The 25,963-nt window shown below is 32.1% G+C and overlaps 3 protein-coding genes across 7 annotated transcripts in view; 1 reads left to right on the top strand and 2 right to left on the bottom strand.

Moving 5' to 3' along the window:
- The window catches only part of LOC108745374 (serine/threonine-protein kinase OSR1-like), a 36,342-nt gene extending 21,803 nt beyond the window's left edge, over positions 1-14,539 (bottom strand). For 2 of the 3 annotated variants that reach the window (XM_018481506.1, XM_018481505.1), the window contains exons 1-2: positions 14,125-14,539; positions 1,685-1,813 (exon numbers count right to left, since the gene is read on the bottom strand). In XM_018481506.1, coding sequence (XP_018337008.1) covers positions 1,685-1,813; positions 14,125-14,174 — 179 coding nt within the window. In that variant the 5' untranslated portion in view covers positions 14,175-14,539. Of the gene's footprint in view, positions 1-1,248; positions 1,285-1,684; positions 1,814-14,124 lie in introns of those variants that run through there. The other variant, XM_018481507.1, reaches the window with a different exon arrangement.
- The window catches only part of LOC108745377, a 20,349-nt gene extending 911 nt beyond the window's left edge, over positions 1-19,438 (top strand). Inside the window, 3 exon segments of the mRNA XM_018481514.1 lie at positions 16,516-16,731; positions 18,740-18,889; positions 19,153-19,438. Coding sequence (XP_018337016.1) covers positions 16,516-16,731; positions 18,740-18,889; positions 19,153-19,320 — 534 coding nt within the window. The 3' untranslated portion in view covers positions 19,321-19,438.
- On the bottom strand, positions 19,217-24,668 carry LOC108745375 (tRNA-dihydrouridine(47) synthase [NAD(P)(+)]-like). 3 transcript variants are annotated; one of them, XM_018481510.1, is made up of 7 exons: positions 24,424-24,668; positions 23,998-24,131; positions 21,497-22,817; positions 19,975-20,342; positions 19,759-19,887; positions 19,569-19,684; positions 19,217-19,293 (listed from the first exon to the last, which is right to left on the bottom strand). In XM_018481510.1, the coding sequence occupies exons 2-6, from the start codon at positions 24,084-24,086 to the stop codon at positions 19,612-19,614; spliced, it is 1,980 nt and encodes a 659-aa protein (XP_018337012.1). In that variant the 5' UTR covers positions 24,087-24,131; positions 24,424-24,668; the 3' UTR covers positions 19,217-19,293; positions 19,569-19,611. The 3 variants fall into 3 exon arrangements, with proteins under 3 accessions (XP_018337012.1, XP_018337010.1, XP_018337011.1); XM_018481508.1 differs by lacking the exon at positions 19,217-19,293 and having other exon boundaries at positions 19,480-19,684; XM_018481509.1 differs by lacking the exon at positions 19,217-19,293 and having other exon boundaries at positions 19,480-19,684; positions 24,471-24,668.
- Between the last annotated feature and the right edge of the window lie 1,295 nt (positions 24,669-25,963).

Here is a 25,963-nt window from a genome sequence, read left to right as displayed (position 1 = left end):
AGTAGTTTTTGGTTGGTGCCCTATCAAATATGGAAAGTGAAAAGCAGCATTTTCGGCATATTTTACTTTTTTACTATCGAAAAGGTAAAAATGCTGTTCAAGCAAGAAAAAAATTATCCGATGTGTATGGAGAAGATGTATTGACAGAACGCCAGTGCCAAAACTGGTTTGCAAAATTTCGATCCGGCAATTTTGATGTTGAAGATGCACTACGTTCTGGAAGGCCAGTTGAAGCTGATGAACAATAAAGGCATTAATTGATGCAAACCGGCGAATAACAACTCGTGAGATCGCTGAGAGATTAAATTTATCGAATTCGACCGTTCATGATCATTTGAAACGCGTGTGATTGAAAATCCTCTTTCATTTTCAAAGAAAAAACGAAATTACTTTCCGAACAACCTAATATATTATATATAGTTAATACGCGTGTCACATACTTGGTCTAAAAAAGATCACTGTCGAAAATGTCAAAATGTTTGACATGATTAATGAATGAATGAATGACATGATTAAATCTGTTAAGAAAACCGGATTTTTTTATGGCAAATTAGTTTGTAAACGAGAATTAGGGAAATTTGAAACTTGTACATACTAATTGAAGGTCGAAACGTTTATGTTTTGTATCATTTATGATTAAAGTAATCACTTAAACAGAAAATGTTATCACACTAAGAACCAGTGTAGGCTTTAATGCTCCTTTTTTATTCTGATCAGATTCAGATTTATTCTGTAAGTCGATATGATTATATTGTTGTGAAAATGTTCCTTTCCTTAATCAAAAATAATTTAATAACAAAAATTTTAAGAATATTTTTATAAAAAAACAATTTTTTAGGAAGAACTTTAAGTTTTCTTATTAGAAAGTCAAAAATTTTCGCAAGACTTTTTGTGCAGGTTCACGAAATGAGAAGAAAATTTTCCACTTTGTCTAGCTTGTGGTTTTCTATAAGTAACAATTACCAAACTCGCAGAAACTCAAAGTTGACTACTGACCTTTTGAAAGTAGAGATTTAAAAGCCCTTTCTTTAAATTAAAATTTCATTCCTTCTTTAACAAACTTATCTTAATTACAATTAATTAAATTTTAAAGTTCATAGTGCTACGAACTTTCGTTCCGACCTAATACACCATGTGTCATATTACATTTGTACTTGAATGAGAAATTATACAATAATATTAGTGCAGTGTTACTGTTAGTTTGTGCTTAATAAGAATTTATCTCTTAATTTCGACATCAAGTCGTACGAGGATTTAAATCTTGTTTGTAACATCATAACTAGATACGCAACGATAGCTACGACTGTTTACGCGCCGCGTTGGATCATGACTAGTTCAAATCTCTGCAAACATTCGGTGTTTACAAACAGCGTTTAAAAACAGGCGTTTACTCACACTCTTCGGTGGGGTTCGCCAGAAATATACGGCTTCGATAATGGCCAAGAAGAAAGAAATCACGGCGCTCAGCCACTTTTTTCAATTATTTCTCGTCGCGATCGATCAGACGAGATTCGCACTCGACTTCGCAACAATAATTCGTGCGCAATCGAATCCCAGGGTTCCGATGTGGGTCGCGTACACCGATCACGTGCCTTACGATTTCTGACGTAGCGACGTAGTAAGACGTCGGGTAGGTACGTGTAGGTATAGGCAGTCAGTCAGTCAGTCACGCTCGGTCACTCACCTACTTCTGCCAAGCACCAAAGTCGCTAGAAATCTGCTGTCTTGAAACTTCAGCTGCTCTTCCTCCGTCGATATTGAAGCCGCGGCGCCCGGGGCGCCCGATTTGCGTTGTCCCATGCTGCCTACGGCCCTGCAAAACAACACATACTCGTTAGGCGGGTTGCGTATCGTAGGAGACGAAGAACTTGATGTCTTGAAACCATATTCATTCTAAATTTCTTGAAGTAATGAGATCTTACTTCAAAAGAGTGAAAGTACCGAAAATAAAATACATTGAAAAAAAGTGAAAATATTTGCACTATTCAATAAAAGTGGTAGATTTTCACTTTTTTTTTTGGAATAAAATTTCACGTTTTTTGGAATGAGATTCACTCCAAAGGAATGAAAGAATCTCTCTCCTTTTTTTAAAAGCATCTTATACTCCGCAAGAATGAAAATCTGTCACTCTTATTTAAGAATGAAATATTTTTATTTTTTTTTCAATAGTAACAGTATTTTAATTCTTTTAGAATGAAAATTTACTCCAAGAAATTTAGAGTACAGTACAGATCTTTAAGAAAAACTTTAAGACATTCAGAGAACGTCCTAAGAACATTCCCAGAATATTCCCAGGACATCCTTTAGATAAAGATGCTACATGCATTTAGACAGTTGTTGATTACTATGCAGAAATAAGATCAACAATAAGCAAATTTAAAATGTTGCAAGGTATCAAGTAATTAATGTGGAAATTTTTACTAATAATGATGATAAAGAGTACAATGCTCTTATCAGCTTTGTCAGTAAAAATTGTTATATTGATAAATTACGTGACATGTTATAATATCTTGAATTTTCTCATTGTTTGCTTTATTTTTACATATTGCTTTACATATTATGAGCTATATTAATATTTACTTATTGTTAAAAAACAAATGTTCTTAATTTTGGAATATTTAAATCGAATGCTCTTTAAATATATTGGATATTCTACTTAGATATCTATATTTATATACTGAGAAAAAAATTGTTCATTTGACTAAAATTAATTTAGCTCGTCTTTATTTCTTTCGGTGAAGGGTGATTAAATTAAACATATTATATTCAATTTAAATACGTTCTGCAATAAAAGAAATAAAGATGAACTAACTATTAAAAATTATTTAGTTAAGTGAACAATTTTTTTCTCAGTGTAACAAAAAAAACATTCATAGAATATAAAAATTAACAGCATATTCTATAAAACATTGTACAAAATATTCTACGCATGTATAAATATGACAGTTTTTAATACCTTCAGTACATAGACTATATGGATAGTCTTCATAAATATTTGCAGAATATTTATATAATGTTTGTACGAGGTCTGGCTATTAAATAACGAGACTGCGCGCGCAGAAGGCGTCCTAGAGGGGGTAGGGTGGGAAACGAATGCAGCGTTGGATAGCTGGAACTGTCTACTATTCCAGTACGAAAACACGTTTTTGTCGTAGTAGTAGTATTTTTTCTATAGAGGTTAGAAACGAACTTGTTTTTTTCTCATGCCGATAACAATGTGTGACCAAAAACATGAGCAACGGATCAATGTGAAATTTCTCGTTAAATTAAAAAAAACTCCGACTGAGTGCTATAAGTTGTTGAAAGAGGCCTATGGTGAGAATTCTCTATCTCGTACGCGTGTTTTCGAATGGAAAACTCCTGCATCGCCAAGAATGAAAAAAGCAAGGATGTCCAAATCAAAATTTAAAGCCATGCTAATCGTTTTTTTCGACATCAACGGCATCGTGATGACTGAATGGGTTCCAGAGGGTCAAACTGTAAACCAAACTTACTATTTGACAGTTTTGGCAACACTGCGAGAGTAAGTTCGTAAGAAACGGCCGGAGTTGTGGAAAAACAAGTCGTGGATCTTACACCAGGACAACGCATCTGCCCATAACGCGCTGTCTGTGAAGCGTTATTTAGCCGCTAGAGGCACTCCAGTGCTCGAACACGCGCCGTACTCGCCTGATTTAGCACCCTGTGACTTTTTCCTGTTTCCGAAGATCAAGTCTGCCTTAAAAGGAACCCGATTCGAGTCGATGGAAAAGGTGAAGCGAAAATCGGCGGAGCTCCTAAATGCTCTTACAAAAGAAGACTTCCAGCATTGCTTTGACCAATGGAAAAAACGAATGGAACGATGTGTGGCGAGGGGAGAGGAGTACATTGAAGGGGAGCATTCAATTGTAGAATAATTTTTAAAATAAAACTCTTTTTCATAAGCAGTCTCGTTATTTAATAGCCAGACCTTATGCTATCTAGAAATTTGATTGTTAACGGCTTTGCTTCTGTTGTAATTTCGTCTTCTCTGTAGTTGAAAAACTCAATTGACAGTTAATGATTTATGCATATCTTGAGAATGCGCAACCCTCTTCGATGTTGCTTTTATCTTAATTCTAAGTAATCAAATGTTAAGATGCTTATTAGCATCATTATTAAATTGATAATCAATTTAATTTGATATATTATTATTTCAGTTTCAATTTACAATTGCGTTTCGAGTCCGATAATAATCAATAGACAGTTTTATTTAACTGAAAGATTTACGTATTTAAGATTTACACAGAAATATTTTTAAGCGTGAAAATCCAGCTTCGATCATATATTTAACGCGCTTCTTGCTTATTTGTATTCACATTTACATTCACATTACGTTTTTGTTTGTTTGGTCTAGTTTATTTATTATTTAAACAATAGAATAAAAAGCTTTGAGCAAAGCTACGTTTAATACTAGTTAAGTAATAAAGACAAGTTACAAAAGAGTCATAATAAATAATGGAAATGTTACAACAAAATAATAATATAATAAACAAAAAAATTATATAATTTCGATCCTCCTTGTCATATTTTATATTGTAACATTTCCATTATTTATTAAGACTCTTTTGTAACTTATTGTTAGTGTTTATTACTTAACTAGAATTAAAACTCAACTTGATTCAAAGCCTTTTAACTCTATTATTTGAATAATAATAGAGGAATAAGTTAAATTAATATCTTCTCAAGTTTTTTATACACAAAGTTCGAACAAATGTTTTTCCAGTGATTTTATTGACTCTGCGGAGAACCGGAAGATTTTCTTTTTTTACAAAAAAGCATGAACTTTGACACGCGTGATACGTGAATATTCGCACTTCGAGTCCAGTGGAATATTTCTAAATTGGCGGTCAGTCGATTGTCACCTAAATATCTAAATGGGATAATTGGGCTTGGATTGGCCTTACCAGCTATTTTTAGCCATGGCGAAGGGGATAGACCCTATTCCACTGGCTAAAAATAATCCGATGGCGTTCGCGCTTTGTCGCAGGCATGTACTTATTAGAATGATCCTGCTTCCTTTTGACAATCTTCTTATCCTCTCGGCCTCGACATACGGGAAGAACCGGATAAATCCATGAGAACGGATTCGAATTAAAACAAATGCGTCTTGTTTTCAGCACGCAAGTTTGTCAGTCTAATGTAATTCCATATGACTAAACAGTCAATCGGATTCGATCTTGATTCGATCTCAGATTTCACGGAGAAAAAAAAGATATCAAATATTCAATAATAATTTTAAGACATATGGCTCAATTTTAAGCAGAATCATAAGGCTCATAACTTGTTTTCATACAAGACTTCTACGAGCGTATGACTGAAAATTATAATTCATATGCGTACCTTAAGGTGTACGATTATGCGTAAATAGACAATTTCTTATGGCTAGCAAGAAGCTGTTTGTAAAAATACTGCTTCGTACAGTTACAAACATTCCAGACATAAGTTCTTACAAAGAAGTCTTACGAGAACAAGTCTTGCAATTGCTAGAATTGACTGTTTTATTAAAAAAATTTTCTAAAGTCGCAGATAGTCGATTATACATGCTGAGAATCCTTATAGAAATTAAAAATAAAACTAGAAAATAGTGATTAATTGCTTATTTTAAGTAATAAAAGCACTTGTTCTTTAATGCCTTTAATACTGAAAGAAAGTAATTTTTAATATTAAATTGGATTTTTCTAAGAATGCAATTTCAACTTCTGAATCTGCGTAGTTTTCGAAATTATTTGATCCAATTTTAACGCACCGCGTGACATCATCCACCGGTTGTACCCCATCAACAAGAATCTGTCCTGTCAGCTTCAGACATCACCTGATTACGATTAACAAGTCTATAACGGGCTTATCCCAAAGTAATGGTCTAATTATCTCTTCAAACATGAAAGCCTTGTGCGAAAATGACACCTGTGACGTTTTAAAGTATCACAAGCAGATCACAATACCTTATTTTAGCATGTAGTCATTAACACTTCTTTTCACATTTATCCTCATTTTATTCAAAGAGCTAATCCAAAATAAACACTTTATTTTCAAAGAATTCTTAAATAGCTGATAAATAGCTGATATTTTTTTACTTCTCCATTATTAAGAATCAGTATAATCTATGCAAAGTTATTGGAATTGAAAATTTAATAAAGTCAATATTTAAATATTTAACAACACAATTTTATAGTTTAAATAAAATTTTTCTCATTTTATTTTATGTTTACATCTTATTGAAATAATTTTGGATTCAGGTTCTATCGCCATCAAACTTTTTGTATTACTTTCAAATACAATAGAAAAATCTGTAATTCTTTAATTCATAATTTTTTCGTGAAATTAAAAGTTACATCCTTAATTATAATATATCTTTAATTACTTATTTTAACATTACACTTTATTCTCTTTTACTTTTTGTATAAATATTCAATTCTAAAATATGTAATTTAGAAGGGTCTTGTCCGAGCTTAGCAAATTGATGTGCGCTAATATTTTAATCTTATCATATAAATAATAAAAACAAATTTCAAACGTTTCAACCTTTATTAACAGTCCTCTTAAATGAATGTATACAGAGTTATATATGTTTCTTAAAATACAATACATAAAATTAAATTATCTTCTTCTTACTTCGTTAAATCTCATTATTTATTGTTGAATAAAGTCCTTGATGTTCTTTTAAACATGATTATCTTGTTATATAGTGAATCCTTATTCAAAAAGTATAATATATGGTAGAATCATTACCCAGGAATTTTGATTTACAGACCACATACATAAACAATCTATTTATGATAGTGTCATTATTGTACTGCAAAATATTCTATCGTTAAAGTTATAAAAATACATAATGTAGTATAAAAATTATCTTAGATTTTTCGGACAACTAATTCTCCGATCATATAAATTTGAATGAATTGTCTTCTTTCGCTGACTTACAATTGAATGACACATATGTATAAGAATTTTTACCAATACCTAACTGATATCTTGTGGTAGGGTTGATGTAATTAAGTGGGGGACAATAGATCTAGGATGGAAAGATAGGCATCCGGTAAGTTTTCTATATCATTTTGTCTGTTCAAATCCAATGACTGTTTTTTAATCTATGTTACTTCTGATATGTAGATAGTTTGAAATTTGTTTTTATTATTTATACGATAAGATTAAAGGGATTCTAAAGCCGCAGGCATATTATCGACTAAATATAATTTTCCTATAAGATATATAATATAATACGTAGGCTGCTGGAAAAGTTTCTGCAAACAAGATGAAAAAAAACATGTAAAATTCGGTAAATGGCTTTATTGTTTTTTGAAGTATTCGCCTTTAAGATCGATACATTTTTGCATACGCTCGAACCAATTTTCGAAGCATTTTTTCCATTCTAAGGCTGTAACCTCAGAAATCAGTGTACGAAATGTTTCAACAGCTGCTTCAGGCGACTCAAATCGCTCACCACGCATCTTATTTTTAATGTTTGGGAACAAGAAGAATTCGGTGATATCATTAGGTGATAAATCAGGTGAATACGGACAATGAGTCATCAATTCGACATTATTACTGGATAAAAAATCAACGATTTGACGTGCTGTGATAGCTGGCGTTGTCATGATAAAGGATGATGCGACGATTTCGGTTTGTTCTACGCAATTCATTTATGACTTCTGGCAAACAAATTGTTGTATACCAATCAGTATTTACAGTCCTTCGATCCTCTAAACCCACGGTTGTCACATGTCATGGTATAACCGAAGAAACAAGCAATCATTTGCTTGCCAGCACTGCGTGAACGAACAACTTTTGTTGGTTTCGGTTCATTTTGAAATACCCAAACAGTGGATTGTTGTTTACTTTCGGGCTCATACGAATAGATCCATGTTTCGTCCCCAGTAACGATGTTGTAGACCAAATTTGACCGTCCTCGGTTGAATTTCTTGAGCATTTCTTTGCTCCATTTAACACGAGCCTGTTTTTGAGCTTCGGTCAAATTGTGTGAAATCCAACGACTGCAAAGTTTCCGTACGCTCAAGTGATCATGCAAAATCGTATGTATTGCTTTCATGTCAATGCCTAAGGATGCCTGAATCTCGCGGTATGTTATATGCCGGTCTCGCTCAATTATTTCACGCACAGCATCAACATTAGTGGCAACAACAGACGTGGATGGACGACCTTCACGGAATTCATCACTAAGAAAGGTACGTCCACACTGGAATTCGGCAAATCAATTATAAACAGTCCTATTGGATGGTGCTTCATCTCCAAAAGCCAAATGAAGTCGATCGATGCATTGTTTCGGAATTAGATTACATTTGTAATCGTAAAAAAATCATTGCCCGAAAATTTTCACACGAAATTTCCATTTTCTTACAAAATAACCTCTTTTAAAATACTATACAAACAAAACTAGTTAGCTTGGGTACAAACTGTCAATGAAAAACTTGAATTATAGGTTAAAAACGTTTAATTTTACGGATATGATAGTAGCAGAACGCTGGCACCACTGGAAGTACTAGATTGCAGAAACTTTTCCAGCAGCCTACGTATATATGTTATAATAATCCTCAATAAATACCTTTGGGTCATTCGTGTTTTGTGCATTTCTTTTCTTTGATTTATATACAATTTATATACAATTGTATATAACAATTGATATGTACTATAAATTTATTATACAACTTTCTAAAGATGTCAAAATATACGTAAAAATTACTTAACAATTTTTATATACTTGTAAAAGTGATGAAAATTAATCCAGGACACATCGTATGTAATAAGGGCCAAAAACTAATGTGTGTATTAAGAATAAGGGTTAATATTATATTTAGTCGATAATACAGACTATAATTTTTGTATAACCATCACTTTTCTCCTCTTTTACAAATTGGAAAATCCTTTTCCAAAATATACATATTAATATGTATCTGTGAGGTGGAATTTATACCAAGACAAGAATTTATATCATCAAAAAAATTTTTAAATTGATATTTTCTTTACTATTTCTTAATCTTTAGCACTCTAGAGCTGTTGTCACATTTACGCGACAACATTTACTTCATATAAAAACTGTGCAATTTGTATTTACGAAATAGTAATCCACAGATTAGTAGTTTGCACGAAGAAACAACGTGGAGTTCTTAGAATTGGACTTAGACGTCTAATTAAAATGTTATTGTTTTATGAAAATTTATGTATATGTGCGACATGTGTAAATGAGATATTGATGTAGCGATATATCAATGACATATAAATCATCTGTGCGTAAGTACTATGAGTAAGCTACTTACACTATGACTAATCGCCCTTAAAATATTACGTCAAATTGCTAGGCTCGTACAGCCCTTCTAAATTACATATTTTTAATTGAATTATTATTTATTTTAGCCATTTTTCATATAATATTAATTTGTTTTCAATTCTCTTCTGGATTCTTTAATTTTATTATTCGATGTATATTAGGGATGAGTTATAAGAAGTTAGTTTCTTCCGTTCAAATTATAATGCATGTAGAGTACATGTACGGCTTATAATTTTTTTGAATAAATCTGGCGTGAAGATGGATAATTTTATTACTCATCGTTTCATGCTTCATTCATTCATCTCTCGGATAACGGGATATTCTTCTAATATTTGGGTTAAAAAGTTGGTTTAACTCGCAGCCGGGCTAGAATTGCGATTTTAATTTAATTAATTCGGACGTATAATAATGAATATATGCCGTCGCGTCATCTGCTGCCTACGTTCAGTTTACGCGTGGCCACGATACACTCTTCAAGTTTTCATCATTCCATCATTTCCTCCGCCTCATATCACGTCACGCAAACGCGAGCGCTCTGCCAATCTATTTTATCTACTCATTTTTGCATTTAACATTTTCTTCGACAATTTTCCATCTCTAACGTTCGTTAATATCTTGTTCCAGGAAGAAACAAAATAAATGTATTTTATTCCATTTTGATCGTAATAATTGTAATGATTAATATGGAATTATCTTCTTTCTAAACAATATCAAATTTTACGAAGTTCAACAAAGAGAGACTTCTATATATTTTTATCTTTCTTTTTAATCGTTTTCTCTTCTTTCGCAGATTCCACACATTTTCTAGACTTTAAACACTATGTGTGTCTAACGAGAGAATCTTCGGGCACCTACGAGTGAATGTTCACGTTTGCTCACCGTCGTCGAGAAACTATGTTGAGAAATTATTTTTCTCTTAGATATCTGCTCGACAACATTTTTCAATGTATTTTTAGTGCATTCTGCAACATTCTATGCAAAGTCGCATCGACTTGCTGCTTCATACAAATTAATGGACTGTCACTGTTATGGTATTTCTAAACATGTAGATCTATTGAATTGACTTTGCATCGATCTTAGTCAGCGCGTGTACAATTGAACAAACAAATGCAGTAGCTACCCGATCATCGTCACTAGACGGAATTATGACTATTGTAGTATCGCTATGTTTTAATTTGTTGACTATAATATAGATTATTTTAGCCTTGACGACAATTCCCCAATGTGGCATGTAAAAGCGAATGCGAATCTAAAAAATTTTGAAGATACACGAATTTTTACCTTCTTTTTTTTAATTCGTGACGATTCTCTTAATTAACAGATATTTCGAGATATACATATATACATATATATATATATATGGGGAATTATTTGTCAAATTAAACACCTCCTCTAAAATTTAATTTATTAGCCAAAAAGTTTTCCGGGCTCAAATTGTAGGTACATATATCTACTACTTTCTTTAGCATTCTAGTCTTTTTAGAAATTCGACGGTCCTAACATGACCGCTTTCAAGTGGTCCAAGGTTTCGTCCAATTTCATAAACGTCAGCCAAGAAAGAAAAGTGTTCAGAGATGTCAAAAGGTTTGCAAGTTATCTTGTTGTGTTGTGCTTCATTGCTAATACCAACGTTTTATGAACCTTGTCTTTCATCTCATCAATGCGAGAAGCGCACTTTTGAGAAAAATGCATAAATCGCATTTTTCTTGAAATAGTATTTTCCAAAACGATTGCCATGATAATTCGTACAGTTTTAATTTAATCAACTTGAAATTTTAAGATATTCATGACACTTTCCTTCTCAATCAGTATTTCGTCAACTATACCCATTATTGTTAGGCTCGCCATATTGAATTTTCAAAAAAGGCTAGAGTACCAAAGGAAATACACATGTGTACCTACAATTTAGGCTCAGAAAGAAATTGTTGATGAATTGAATTTTAAACAGAGGAGCATCAATTTGACAGAGAATGCCTAATATATATATACTTGTATATATATATATTACAATATATTAAATTGTGATTTTTCGTTTCTGACATCATAATTCAATACTTGCTATTTACATTGAGAGAGACATGTTGTGTACTTTAATATATAGTGATAACAATTGATTACATGTTCAAGCGAAATTGGACAGTAAATAACCGCATGTTTCTTAGAAAGATTTATATTCTTCAAATACTGATCTGTAATTTAAGCTTTCTTGATTTCATTGTGGTCGGTATGATTATTCTGTGTATATGGAAGTGTACGATGTGAGATTTATTCTACTTACAATTAGTTGCATATGTCTAGCGATTTTTATCTTTGCCTTTCACTCTGCAATTAACGTTCATTAAATTAATGTTTATTTATAAATATTCGCGAATGAGGGAATTGAATTGGTTTGGTAAATACTTCCCAAATGATTACATCTCATATTTTTGTGACGTTTATTAATTTGTATAATTTGCACCTTTGACAGTTTCAAGCAGAATAAAAAGTCATCATAACACCAGTAGACACAAACTGAAAATAACATAACGTCTATGTTATAATTTCACACACTCAACAATATAATATAAATATAATGTAACACATGATGAAGATGTGTCCCTACACGGTCAATAATACTGTCAACAATTGTGTACAATTAACAAATACTGACAATATTATTGATCGTGGTTAATATTGTTGAATTGATGTAGAATACTGATAGTAATCTGGATTTTGAGTCTCGAGCATCAATATTACTTTATTAGGATCCATGTCGCATTGTCACAAGCTAGATAGTGTACGTAAAACTAAAAATACTAAAATGAAATATACTGTCAATCAATCAATGATACTGATGTGTAAGGTTATAAAGATACTAAAAAATATTGATACATATTGTCACTATTAATGATTCCATATTACTGATCAGTGTTATCGATCGTGTAGGGTCCTTTACAGTTACAGTTACAGTGTATAGCATGAAATTATAACATTAATGTTATATTACTTTTAGTTGATTGAGATGATGTGAATAAAGTCCAAAATAATGATCAAAAGTCATTTTTCGATCAGTTACAATTAATTTCAACGTCACATTGACGTTGTCGCAATCTGTTGTTATCTCTACTTGAGTTCGCTTTGAATAGATATCTTACGAAGAAGCAAAATATTCTTTTTTTAAAAAACCAACGATGTATTTAATCCATTTTAAGATGTTAAGAAATATGATTAATTGGATAGTCCCGCGGCAAGTATATAATAATTAAGAATAATTGTTGGGATTTTCGAAGAGTCGAAATTTTGAGTTCCACTCTCGTTTGAGTTCACTTAATAATGCTATTCATCAATGGAACCTTTACTCGACAACCCCGCGCGTGAGGGTCAATTGCTTATTAACTCAAAGAGCCGTAGCGGCTATTAAACGATTTCATTGTCATTGAAATGGTTTGCAAAAAATGAAAACAGTCGCGTTCATCCGGAAACAAATATACGTTCGATTGCTTAATCATACGTATAGGGTGATCCATTGCCGTCGTCGTTATGGGAGAATTTCTTTTACAATTTAAACGGTCATGATCGCGAATCAGAAGAAACGTTTTACTTCCTTCAGGCACATTTCTGAAAAGTACCTCGTAAACATCGCACTTCGTAAACGTAGCTCGCCATGTGTCTTCCTTACAGTCGCCTTAAACCTTAAACGAGTAGCCGAAAACGAGGCAATTTGGCGGTCACATTTATACGTCGGTTTATGAAATTAGACCAAACACGGATGGAAATGATCTTGGAATCTAAACAACGCTGCATCAGCAGTCACTCAATGCTGTACAGCTGCATTCGGTATATCATCAGATACGTCATCGTATACATTACTCAAAATTACGGTGTCATCACGTGTACATTGCAGAATCATGGTTACACTAAAGAATACACGAATTACATATTTTACGTGCTGTGCTTCCCTTGTAAAAATATTCGAAATTGATTTAGCAGTAACGTAATCAAAAATAGAGATTTTAATAATAAAAACAGAATTTTAATAAAAAAATTAATAAAAATTAACTTTTCGTATTTTTCTTCTCTCTCTCTTTCTCTCTCTGTATTATTCCGAATTATTTATATATTTTAAATATTTTTTGTAGAAACATTTTATATAATTGATTTTTATCAATTTTAATAATAGAGTATTGAATAAATTATAATTTGAATATAAAATTAATAGAAATTAACATTTTGTATTAAGAAAAGAGAGAGAGAGACGCGCTTTTAAAATTTATGACATCTCTCTCTCTCTCTCTCTCTCTATCTATCTAACATCTGTTACATATATTATTCATTCGATTTTTCGCGACATTAAATATATCTACTCGCCGAATTAGGCAAATAAATCTTGGAATCCTATTGGATTAGGATCCTATTCAATGCGGCTATCTGATTTTCGTGTCACGTTAACATTTGAATGCCATCTTGATAGGCAAATAACAATCAAAGGTGGATGGCCACATTTACGCTGAGAATACGAATCATCATTTGTCACGAATGATTTCATCATCTTTGCTCAAACCATTTAAAATGTCTATTAAATTCTTTCCTTCAACAAATAAATATTAATATACCATTGGCGAGTTTAGCTATGTCTATATTTAAAGATTCAAAAGTTATTAATTTATCGTTATATGCATTTGATTCTCATTACCATTGCATCCCAATATTTCTAAAAGAAATTTAAGGATCGTCCATTATTTAAGGATCATACAGTTATCTTTTGAAAAAAAATCTAGTTTAAAATATATGCTTCATCGATAAGATAAAAGTAAGTGTAATCGATTTCTGATTGATCTTACCTGGCAGACGTTGATTTTAAAGAGCCATTCGCATAGAGATCGGCTGCCATGGTACTGGTGTCAGCCCGATGACATCCCGATCTTCGTGGGATGCTCCGAGGAATGTACGAGCTGGGATCTCGTCGTTCTTGTTTATTCCTCCCTCCCTTCGTGTTCCTTTTCCTTCGTCAAAAAGCAACAATCAACCGTATTCGGCAAGGATTCTTCGAAATTTTCTCACTGACAATCGTCAACCTTGACCGGGATCATTCTCATCGTGAATGAAACACCAATCGCTTCGGTCTAAACACGCTCGTATTATTGACATTATCCTCATATATATCACAATACACGATATTGTCAACTCTTATATATATATATACATATATATATACATACGTAGGTATATTTTCGTCTATTTAACCGTAACGCGAAAATTCCGCGGCGCGATTTCGGGAAAAGAGCAGAAAAGAGCGTGTGGAACGTCGCGTGGCGAGCGCAATTTCGAGGGAACGACTGTCCGCTCCGTTAACGAAGATATAGGATCATCCTGTGCCCGCCTCGTGACTGAACTATGTCAGACGGGGCACTGTCAATTGGATAACTACTTACCCCACATTGGCACAGTATTGTCGCGTGTATGTGCGCGTAATGCAACGTTTCGTATCGTTTATGCTGAAAGCCTCCACGTAGTCCATGTTCTCCCACCTCTTCTAGACCACTTAAGCTTCTTTTTCTTCTTCTTCTTTTATGAGTACTTGTTCCTTTTGAGGTACAATACATTGCATCTTCTTGGCCTTCCACTTTTCTTTTTCCCATTTCCCTTTTCGTTCTATTTCTACTCTCGCATAGAGCGACCGAAAAAGACTTGAATTTGATTTCTGATGAGAGTCCTGCCAATTCTCATTCTTATTTCTTATATTTTTTTAAAAGATCTATTATCAATTCATCATCCGATTACTTACTGTTGCATTTATTGTATTTATTGCCTTTAACATTACTTGGAATCGAAATAAATACTACGGAGCTGGAAGATCGCATTATCTCGTGCGTATATTCTGTCGTCATTTCGGTAGCATGAATTAACTGATGACGCGGGAAGAATAATCCGTATCATACATCGGCTCAATCACGCCGACCTTGGACCGAAACCAACTGAGATACCGATCTTCGCGAGAAAGTCTATAGATAAATTCCAATTTTTGTTAATATGCCACGTTTATCATGCGAAACCTTTTTTTTTCTTCATTCTCATATCATGTTAAATATTCCACCAATTTTAGAAATCTATAATTATACATATATATATATATCTATAATTATATATATATATATATTATATTCATAAATTTTTTAAAAATCATAAATTCGCCAAAAATTTTATTTAGATCTTGCTTTAAAACTAATCTAATCCTATTCTAAACGATAAAATCTTCCCCAACACTCACAGAGAAAAATGTAGTGATGATAATTATAAAGATAGTAATTAATTTTACTAATGATAATTTCTAATGATGGCTAAAGTGTGTTTTACGTGTGAATTAATGTTATTATTATTATAGTCAAATAAACAATTTCATGGTTGCAGTGAAATAGTTGATAAAACTTATATTATCACCAGTTGCTATCATTATGTCTTTTTCTCTCAGTGAATGATCTTTTAAAGCGGCCTTTACGTAAATAAAATCCAAATATGTGTTATCGGAACATTTTATAGTTACGAAACGTTGAAAATTTAAATGAGATATAGAGATATCCTTCATTCTCCGCAACATTGGGCAAGATTGGGAGTAACTTCTCTCTAGCGGAGAAAAAGCAAGAATAGAAACAATTAAGGATATACAGATAAAAGAAATTGGAAATTTATACATATTGTATTTCATCGATATAACAAATGGCGTGAAATCATTTCGTCAGTTGCAAATACTCTAAACGAATGATTCATCCTATCTCCAATTCCCACTTGCGGCGTCGACCCTCCGCGCGTGCGATTTACGCATCATCAGGTTTGATGGGTCGCTAAAGGCTGCTGACTGAGACCTCCATCGAAGGTTTAGGCTCTATCAGTGACGCAACGTTATATTTAAGAGGCATTGACTTGATTATATTCGGTGTCATTGATAAAAGAATAATCGGATATGCGCGCATGCATGACTCGCATACCAATTGAAATTCTTGGGATTCTTCTACTGGGAAATCAATTTTAGTCTGATCAAAATTGGAGATAATTCAGCGTGTCACTCTGAAAATTTTTTTTTAACTTATTGTGATTATTTACGTAAAATTAAAATACAATCTTTTATCTGCGTGTGTGTTCAATTGTGTGTCTTATATCGTAATAAAGAAATTTTGAATTTTTCTCATTACTTTTTGTTTGTTCGTTTATAAGAAAGTTATATATTTCGTTTGCAGATTGCCGAATTTTTTATCCTCAACCACATGTTCTACGTGTTGAGCAAACCATTGAATCGTACTCAGTTATTTAGGAACAGCTTTGGTAATTATCAGACCTATCTACGTGACATTCCGGTAATGAGAGATATCTCTTATTCGCTGGAGGAATATTATGACGCGAAAACTGCAAGGGGACTACAGCAGCTGAACAGAGATAGCAGAGATATGATGCATGTTAGTAAATTGTTTTTTATTTCTGAAAAGGATCATTCTTCACTAAAGTTCACTTACCACTACTATCTCAGAATGTGACGCCAGAAGCGAGAAAATACATAAAAATTCTTATAAATTATATCCAAATAGAAATATTTTTTAATAGAATAACACGTGCAATCATAACAGAATAAATTTATAAAATATAACGAAAATCTTCTTAAAATATACTGAAATACTCTTCTTGTTTCAAAAATTGTATTATTAATTTGAGTTTGTCTCATAGTTGTGAATAGAGCTTATTTCATTTTTGGTTTCATATATAGGGTGTCTATTAAGTAAGGTCGGAGCCGCATTGGAGGCGTAAAATGAGTCAAGAGAAATAAAAAAGTTTTATAACATTTTGCAATTTTCGCAATAGTTAACAAGATATTAATTACTAAAAATGGCCAAATATTGGTCTTTAATAATTTTTTTCTCAAATACTATGAACTTTACAGAAAAACTGTAAGAGACAAAAATTATTAATTTTCTTCTCATAAAGTTCTGAGAATTTTTTCAGAATTTTTTAATACCGTATTTTCTCATGATAATAAAAATAGGAAAATGCATACTAAAATGCAATACTAAAAAGTTGATAAAAAATTCTGATAAAATTCTTAGAGTTCTATGAGATGAAAATAAACAATTTTTATCTCTTATAGGTTTTTTGTGTAAGAAGTAGGTTTTTGTGTAAGACGTTTTTGTTCCCCTTGACCCATTCTACGCTTTACTTAACACCTACATACATATACATATATAATATCATAATATACATAATTAATTTTCAAATATATATGTGGTTATTTATTAATAAAAGAAACAAAAAGATTTCGATATATTTTCTAGTTGTTTCTATTGATTGTGTTGTTTTACTGAAACGTATATTTCTATATTAATATATTTTGCAAAAATTTTTATTGTGTATTTTCTCGCTTTTGACACATTAAAGCTGTCGTACACAAAATAACGTAAAGATATAAATAAACATAGAAATCGATTAAATCATGAAATACTCAATACATTTTATTATTAGGTAAAATATATATTTCATAATTCGAAATATTTGCATTTTTTCTACTCAAATCGGTGTACAATGGCTTTAATATGAATTAGTGCGCACTAGTGTTTCCAATCGAATTTTCGCCATTAAAAAAAGCGTTAAAAAATATTTAAAAAAAAAAGCTTTATTAAAACAAGGAATTAAATCAGCTTGTAAATAAAATCAAATTCTTTTAATTCATCTATTTTTCGCAAGTTCATTCTTAATTTAAATTGTATTTGTATTATTTAATATTCATTTATTTATATACTATACAGAGTGTTCAGCGATTTTTCAGATAATTCCAACAGTTAAAAAAAAGTTAAAAGATGAATATTTATCTGTTTCATGCATACAACATGCGAAAAGAATTAAGAAAGAATTTTTTTCAGAAAATTAAAGTTCATCTTGAATTTTTTAAGTAGTACCATACAATTTTTTTTTTATAATATTGTAGGAGTCTTCAAGACAAATTCAAATCACCGAAATGTCATTTTTATTGACGTTTTATTGATTTTATTATTATTGACGTTTTATTGATACTTAATATCAAATTTGTAACAGCAGTACTTAATAATACAACTTCTGATTAGACACAGATTATACATATATATATACATATACTAATTATTTAATAAAATATGCAATAAAATGAATAAAACATCAATAAAAGTGATATTTCGACAGTGATTTAAATTCATCTTGAAGATTCCTACATTATGGAAAAAAAATTAATGCTATTTAAAAAATTTAAGATGACTAATTTTCTTATAAAAAAAATTTTTTTTAAATTTTTTTATCGCATATTGTAGCCTATATATAAAACAGATGAATACTCCCTTCAATCTTTTTTTTAGTTGTCTGAAAAATCGTGCAGACCGCGCTACATCCTGTATATATCACTATTTGTATTGAGATAAATGTCTATTTCTTTTGCGATTTATGCAGGAATATCGCAATCTTTGCGAAACAATAACAAAACAAGTGGAGCTTTCCGATGACGATTACGAGTATCTACCCCCATATTATTATGAGGTCTACTGTAAGAGCTATTTGATGTTGAGCGAAGACGAACGAATAATGAAACCATTGGAACAAGTAAACTTATATGTCATACAGTAAAATAGATGAAGAGATTCAATAAAATGGATTCAAAATGACGATTTTTATTGATCAAAAAATATGGGCCAACTAAAAGCAAATTAATAATATTAATATTTAGCGTTGCAAGATAATTTCCAAGAAATGATAAATCTGATAAGTCAGATTTTCATTAAATCGATTTTAAGCTTAGTTTAGAAAAAATGAGAAAACGTTATTAACAAAGTTTTGACTTCAGATTTAATATTTTGTTTTTCCAGAAATGCGTTTATCCGGCATTCCAGTGCGTGCAAAAAAGCCGATCTTTATCTTTGGTCAGACGACGTTGGGGTAGTGAATGTTGGCAACCATATACAAAGGAAATCGCCAGTGGTTGTGACTGCATGTGGCCGGTCACTAACCTTGGCGAGATAAATGAACACTATTGATTTAGTCAAGTTGTATGTTAGTAAAGTTAACGTGTCATTAAATAGTGCAAATATATCACGAAACTCTCTGGACATGAATCTTAGCAGTATCTTTCATAAAAATATTTATTCATTGTATTATATGCGTATATATAAACGCAAATGAAAGAACATAACAAATTTTGCCATGATTAATCCTTCTCTCTTATATATTGCGTTTATTGCGAATAATCAACAACGTAGAAGAATAGAAATATTATATTAGTCACCTCGAGAAATACTTCTCTATAAAACTATTCTTCCTGCAGTAGATTATTTCCACAAATTCGTCTTGTGCTTTGGTAAAAAATGAAATCCATCAGGCACTTTCCCAAGTAACATCTCACTAAAAATAAACAAAATCGTTAATATAATTGAAACTGACGCTGCTCAATGAATGCATCAAGCTAATAATCTTACGATAATTTCACCCAATCGGCGCAGTTGGAACTAGCCATCAGCGTTTCCATATCATCGCGACCTCTGTAAAACGGTGGTCTCTCGTTGATCCGCTGTGGTGGTCTCTCCAAAATTCCAACAGGAATATATCTGCAATATAATTCAATATAAATCCATATTGAAGAATAATATAATGCTTTAATCGAGAGAAACATATTCTTCTCAAGGTAAACTTGCCTATGAAGGAAGGAGATCCATTCCAGCATGAATCTCCTAGTATTTTCGACGCCGCGGGTATCAGATCCCCAGTGTTCGAGCCCGTAATTCGCATATTTCTTGAGAATATCGAATCTCTCTGCACTCGATATGTCGATCAACTTTCTCTCCTTTATTTCGGTAAAAATCCAAGGCTTGATTAGCGCTCCTCGTCCAATGGTGATGCCCTGCACAGTACTGTAGATCTCTTTCGCACGATGATAATCATCAAAGGACAAAATATCGCCGTTTCCAAATACGGGTATCGGCTGCGCTGCTACCGCACATTTTTCTATATACTCCCAATCGGCCAGCTTCGTATATCTCTGCTCACGCGATCTGCCGTGAACCTGAAAGAATTAATCATCAATCTGAATAAGAGACAATAATACAGAAAGATCATATTTCTCTAACGCAGGATATTTACTAAAATCTTGCAAAAAAAAATTCCTTGAGAACTCTCCCAAATTATTCAGGTATTTTTATTCAAAATTCTAGATAAGATTAGAAAATTTTTTAATACAATTTTGGAATAAATTGAAGTATAAACAACGCGAACAAACTATACAATATAAATTAGAAGACAAGGATTTCACTGTATCTATCATTTTTCTACAATTTAAGTCACATCCTACAGAATAGTATAGGGAAGGCTCACTACAATATAGTCTCAGTGAACTACTCTCTTCTACTGAATATTGACTTCTACTGTTACCTGGATTTTTTTTCTATAAAAACTCGCAAGATATACTGTACATTGCAAACCAATTGTCAACATTTTGCAAGAAAAAAAATAAGAGAAATAATATTTTTCGGAAAGAAACAGAATTTAAATGTAAAAATAAAGTTCCAAAAATTTCCTTAAATACCGATAAAATTCCATAAAAATTCCTAATTTTCAAAAATAAAAAAGTAATCGTCTGAAAAGTGCAGTTTTTTCCAAGTAATAAACACCCTACTAACATCTTTTTATTTTTCCCGGGAATAATTTCTTTTTTTTTTTTATATTTCTATGATTAATCATAACATGAATTTTCTATTACAATTTAAAGATGTAGCATATGCAAAACTGAATTTTTAAATAACAATAATCATAATGCGGTATTATAATTCTGACTAATATTTTTCACAGTAAATTTTTTAAGATGTTTATTATTATTACATTGACGATCAATTTAATTTGTGATATTATTTCTGCTTCAGTTTATAATTGCATTTCAAGTCCGAGGGTAATTGGCGCCCAACTTATGTAACTGTACAATGTATTTAAAATTTACATATAAATATTATTAAGTAGATATCAATATTTAGATTGTGTTTGGTTCTTTTTTATTTATTTGACGTGTTCAGCGATCTCAACTTATTGTGAATTCTTAAAGTTATTAAGATATTTTGAAGAACATTCTTTCCTTTCTCTTGATGAATTCAATTCTTTGGAAATACTACAATGTCTTTTAAAAGAGATTCATTAACAAAAAAATATAAATTTAACAGACTTACTCACGGTAATCATGGACACACCCCAGTCTCGAAACTTCGGCATTAGATTATGTGCGATCGGTTTATCTATGTAGACCCCAGTTCTGGTCTTAACGGATAAGGGTATGTCCAACACTTGGCTAACAGACTTTATCACGGTCTCGAGTACGTTCAATCGATTCAGCATACCGCTGCCGCCTCCGTTTTGGTAAATCATATCGATAGGACATCCAATATTCAAATCTATGTAGTCCGCATCGATCTCATGGTTCAGCAATTGTGCACATCGTGCCAGCACTGCTGGATTATTGCCACAGAGCTGCACGCCGAAGATATCCTCGCTCTCGTGTCGCTTCACCAACGCCCATTCCTCCTGCGTGCCTTGCAGTATTTTCGGCGCCAATGCCATCTCGCCGCAGGTTATATCCGCACCATACTCCTTACAAATCCTTCGAAACGGCAGATTGCCTACCGTAGTCAGAGGACTGAGTAGTATCTTCTCGTTCCAATCGATCGTCTTTTTCTCCGATTGTCGCAATCGGATCAAATCGCTGTCATCCACGGGTCCGATTTTCAATTCCTTTGGTTTACACGTGATATTGCAATTAGAAGCGTCTGTTTCCATTTTCTCGTTATCGTTCGCGTTATCAAAAATATGTTTCACCACTTTCTCGCTATTACTATTGTCAGAAATATTAATCATGACATCTGATTTGGTATCATTTTTATTCTCTCGTTTACTATTCAAACTTTGCAATTGCGTTTTTTTCATAGATGGACCGTTGGCTTTGACGATCGCCTCTGCCCTGGAAAAATTATACTTGTGCTTGCGCAATTTGTTTTGCAAATCCTTGGATAAGTGATTTTTGACAGTTGGTGGACATTTGCTATATTCCTCGAGTTTCTTTTTGTCAATAATGTTGAAACCATCTTCAGTCAAGTGTCCTGAGCCCATTCTGCAAGTGGTTCCTCTCGGGCACTTGCCGGTCAAATTAAAAATATAGCACTCTGTACCTATGTCTTCTGGCCTGATCTTCAGATACTTCTTTCGATCATGTAGGAAAGTACAGCGCTGGTTCGAGCATTTTCTCTCCGATTCATTTGCAGTTTGATCCGCGATCCATGGACATAGATTCAATTCCTTGGAAACTTTGAATGGAGGTGGCCTCGCTTTATTTTGTCCTCTGAGCTTCTCTCTCTTGTTTTCCAATTTCGCTTTCTTAGCAGGTGCTTGATCCCCTGATGCATCTGTATCTTCTATATCTGCATCAGTAGATACTTTCTGCTTATCGATCTTTGTCAAACACTGATCATTCAACTGTCTTACATGATCCTCAATAATAAATCTATAATATCAGATACATATATTATATATATATAATTATAAGATAGTAATACTTAATAGATAATAACAAAAATATAATATATAACTGTTCTTTAGATACATTAGTACTTGTGTATAAAAATTTATTGATGAACAGTATTTCAAATAATTTTCACAGAAAATTATCATTGTCATAAATTATCATTAACAGTTATCGTTGTTATATATTTAATATATTTAATATAATAGAATTAAAGATGGAGTCTTATTTGAATTTGGAGGAAAAAAATAATTAAAAGAGGAAGGTATGCACAAGGAGTTTGACATAGGAAATAGAAGCTACAAATATTTAAGGAAAATTTGAATAATGTAGGAATAGAAGAGAGAGGGGAAAAGGGAGAAGGAGAGGGAGAGGGAAAGAGAGAGAGAAGGGGGGGGATGTATGTATGTAAAGGGAGTTAATAAAACTTAGGTGTAGAAATATGGAAAAAGGAAATAAGTATTGGCTAAGTGAGAAGAGAAGGAGAGATATATTTTGTGAAGTAGGTACAAATCACATGGAACATTATGTTGACGAGTACCAGCAAATAAACAGCTGGTTCAGGATATTAGATAGAGATAGAATAGAAATATAGAGTAAACTTTAGAACAAAGAAACTAGACTCGGAAAAATGTGAGGTTCTAAGAAGGTTTTAAGACGAAAGAAAGGGAAGAGGAGATTAGAAAAAAGAATACAGAATCTAAGGGAATTACAGAGGAGATTGGTATTAATTGATGTAATTAGACAGCAGCTAATTAAGGCAGCAATAGCAGAATATGGCTATGATTATGTTCTATGATATTTTTGTGATATATAAGGATAAGAAATCTTTCTTTTCTATGAATAGGTCACTAGAATGGAGATAATAAAATATATTCTATATTCTATCATATAAAGAATCTCATTTATTATATTATGATAAAATATTAATTTTTAAATAAAATTTGAAAAAAGATTAAGTTCTTCGATATCTTACTATAAATAATTCCAATTATCAATATAAATAAAAATTTAAATTAAGGGACAAAAACAGACGATTGATAATCTGTGTCTAATAAACTATTTAGAGGTTAGAAAACGATTTTACGCGCGCTTGTAAATATATTCATATAAGATTCATTCCTTATAAGATTGATATAAGCCATCCGGCAAACTTACGTACTCTTCTTTTATTAAACAAACACCCTTCTGCTTGTCTTCGCCATAATCGAATGAACAGTCCCAACATTTCTCTTCTTTGTAATCTGCCATTTCTTTACACGTGCACTTGAAAGCCGATGATTAGACCAGACTAATCTGTTAGATTAATCCATTCATTAATTTTTTTGGATAATTAGACAGTTTAGATAAAGCACCTCAAAAGTCAATAAAATTAGGCTTATTCAACGTGTTTTTGCACGAAATGGACGAATCTGGCAAAAAAAGTGTTCTCTGCCCTGCGAAGTGAGATATCATTAAAGTTAATTATTGTTAGGTTAGGAAATCTGTCACATCGATGGCATAGAGGGTTAGGTATACAAATTCGGTTTTATAAACACAATTTTTCTTCTTTAAAAACGTAAATTCTCTGAGTATTTATTTAGAATACCTTCCAGTCCTAAAATCTTAATAAAAACTCATTCTACGCATATTCACCATAGTGAAAGAATTAAGGTATCTTTTTATGGCGGCGATTAATCGCAACTTTTGTAGCGATCGGAGAGTTACGTGACTTCATCAGTCGCTTGAAAGTCGTCGCTGTTAGTGACTTCAGGGGATCGATTGTGTATCTTGAAGTGAGGTGAAAATTACAAAAGCGAACAAATTCACTAGAATATTCATAATTTAATCGGAACTTGGTAGGTGACGTCACAGTATATACAGTAGCGCAACTCTTGATTTTATGTTGGCCAAAATGGAGTGCGCATGCGTGAAATAAGTAAGTTGCCCCATTTCTTTTCCTTTTTTTTATTGTTCTCTCTCTTTCTCTCCTATTTAAATAAGCGTTTAATGTTTCAACGTTGCACTTAAACATTTGTCTTTCAAGCATACATATGTAGTTTAGAGTATAAATTTAGAGGGAAGTATTACATGTATTGTCCATTTGATGAAATGTTATGTGAGAATCTCGAGAGATTGGTTTAATTTATGTGAAAAAGTGATAAAGTGAAAAAATAAACAAAAAGTAACATAGAAAATCGAGCAAAAAGGATTTCTTTTTATTTATTGTATTTTAAACTTATTTTTTGGACATATATGTATATAAATTTTTTTTATATCAGCTTTTTCATAATATTTTCATAGATATATTATACATAATATTTCTTTATACAAATATACATTTTTAAGTTAATTTAATATTTTTCCTAATTTTTCTATATTTTTTCTTTATTTTTCAATATATTTACAATTTATTTTTATTTATTTTCATAAAGTTTAAATTATTTCATCGCAATATTAGGTTTATTCACGTCGCATGCTCTAATATGCTCCAATATGTTCCTACAATAACACTTACTTCAACGAATTCGTTGGATTGCGATGCGAATAAGTAGTGAGTTTTGTGAGTTATGACAGAGTAAAAAAAGAATGAAAAGAGAAAGAAGTTTAGATGATAACCGTGGCTAGATAACTTACGTGTGGAACGGATGGATAGAGAAAAAGAAGAGGCGGAGAGAAATAGAGGAAACGTAGGCGAAGCCGAGGTAATAATGCTAGGAACAGAGCGGGGAAGAATTTCAAATGAACCAAGAAGGAGATGCGAAAGAGAATGAAAGAAAAACGAGGGATGGAGAGAAGAGGTAAGGGAGTAGCGGGGCAAGCAAAAGAAAGAAGTAAAGAAATATAGAAGGAGAAAAGTAAGAAGAAACGGGAAAAAATAAAGGAAAATAGATAAGGAGAAAGGCGGAAAGGATAAGAAGAGGAAGGGGGAAAGGGAGAGGGGTATGTTTCTGAAATTATGCAGGGATATGGAATGAGGATATAGATTTTTGGAGGTATGTAAAAGGTTTTGATTTCGTCAGCCTATGTGAGATATAGGTAGAGGAAAAGGATTGGGATAGGTTAAAGAGTAGACTGCCAAGAACACATATACGTAAAAAACATATACAATTCGGTAAATGACTTTATTGTTTTTCGAAGTATTCGCC

This window comes from Trachymyrmex septentrionalis, unplaced genomic scaffold, assembly GCF_001594115.1.
Source record: "Trachymyrmex septentrionalis isolate Tsep2-gDNA-1 unplaced genomic scaffold, Tsep1.0 scaffold139, whole genome shotgun sequence".
NCBI lineage: Eukaryota > Metazoa > Arthropoda > Insecta > Hymenoptera > Formicidae > Trachymyrmex > Trachymyrmex septentrionalis.
Note: the sequence above shows the minus strand (reverse complement) of the source record. Positions and strands in the feature narration are given on the sequence as shown.